Source organism: Apodemus sylvaticus, chromosome 9, assembly GCF_947179515.1.
Source record: "Apodemus sylvaticus chromosome 9, mApoSyl1.1, whole genome shotgun sequence".
NCBI classification, from domain to species: domain Eukaryota; kingdom Metazoa; phylum Chordata; class Mammalia; order Rodentia; family Muridae; genus Apodemus; species Apodemus sylvaticus.
In genome coordinates, this window is record NC_067480.1 from 92,614,551 (window position 1) to 92,615,995 (window position 1,445).

Below are 1,445 nucleotides of genomic sequence, written 5' to 3' on the forward strand. Positions count from 1 at the left end.
CCCTGGTCACATGTCACTGGGCTTTGCTCCCTTGAGACAAGGGCATAACTGTCCTTCAGCATTCTCTACCATCGCCTTGTAGACTGTCATTTTACAAACTTACACAACTGACAGGTCACCCAAACAAACGAAATTAGCATTTTTAGCGGTATGATTCGCTCGCTGACAGTTATACTTCTAAACTATATTCCTCCTTAATCCCTAGAGAAAAGGACCGCACACTGCTGTTTGATTTCAAACTCAGCAGTTTCAGGTGATGTGACTCACTCAGGAAAAAAAAATATCTTAATTACCAAAGTTACAATTCTATGTATGGTCCTAGTGTGGTTCTTCATTTTTAAAGTCCCATCAGTTTCATAACAATAAAAAGTAAATTAAAAAAATGGAAAACTGAGGGCAAGAGAAGTGGCCCCTGGGCAGGGGGGGGGCAAGAGGATCCTTACTCATGGCACCAGGCTTGGCTGCAGGGTCCCCCAGTATTGCTGTTGCTAAGAGGTTGGGGGACAGAGTGACTGTCCTGTAGAAGCCACGGGCATCCGAGTCAGTATCTTTTTAGTTCTTCAGGGTATGTGGGAGCCACGGGCATCAGTAGTACCTTTTTAGTTCTTCAGGGGTATGGTCAGCTTCTGCATGCCCCGGATCTTGTCTAGCAGATCATTAATGAAGGCCTCGGTGGGTTTGCAACAGTCAACTAACAGCTCCTTGACTCTAGCAGCCCGGGTATCGTCGCTTTCCATGTCTAAGAGTTCGTCCACATCTATCTCGAGCTCTGGGATTTCCTCTTCCTTGCAGTCGTAGAGACCCGGGAGCTGTTCTAAGATCCACTCGTCCAGGTTGAGGCGCTTCCGGAGCTCCTTGCGGTTGTACTTGACAACGATCTTCCCCGGCTTTCTCACAGGGCCTTCTTCCTCCGGGGTGTTCCCCGGGCCGGGGGTTTCACCTGGGGTGCTAGGGGGACTCTGGAAGTAGACTCGGGGCCCTGTGTTGGCATTGTCTGACCCGGGGCCCGGGTCAGTCAACGCTGGGCCCCCCGCGGGGCCGCTGTCCGCCATGGCGGCCACTGGGGCCACATATGCGCCTGCGCAGCTGCCTCCCGGATCCCCACCCCCACCCATACTCCCCTGCTAGCCACAGGCTCGGGCTAGCTCGTAGACTCAGGCTATGGCCCTGGAGGGACTGCTGCCCTAGTGTTGTTCCCTACTAGGGGGACTGTCAAATGACTACTATAAATGAAGTATAAATGTTATAGTGCAGGCAGTTGTTATATTCATTGTAGTAACAATAATAATAATGATGATATTTATTATTATTATCATAATCATTATCATCATCATCAGTAAGTTATACAAGCTGATAGCAGAAGCGGGATGCTGTGAGTATATTCGAAGATCCAGCAATGACTTTAAGAATTTGAAAGCATCAAAAATTAAAGGTCAATCTGAATA

The 1,445-nt window shown here is 48.7% G+C and overlaps 1 protein-coding gene across 1 annotated transcript; it reads right to left on the minus strand.

Moving 5' to 3' along the window:
• Positions 1-599: 599 nt before the first annotated feature.
• On the minus strand, positions 600-1,052 carry LOC127693061 (protein phosphatase 1 regulatory subunit 14B-like). The gene has a single exon (XM_052193766.1). The coding sequence runs from the start codon at positions 1,050-1,052 to the stop codon at positions 600-602; it is 453 nt and encodes a 150-aa protein (XP_052049726.1).
• Between the last annotated feature and the right edge of the window lie 393 nt (positions 1,053-1,445).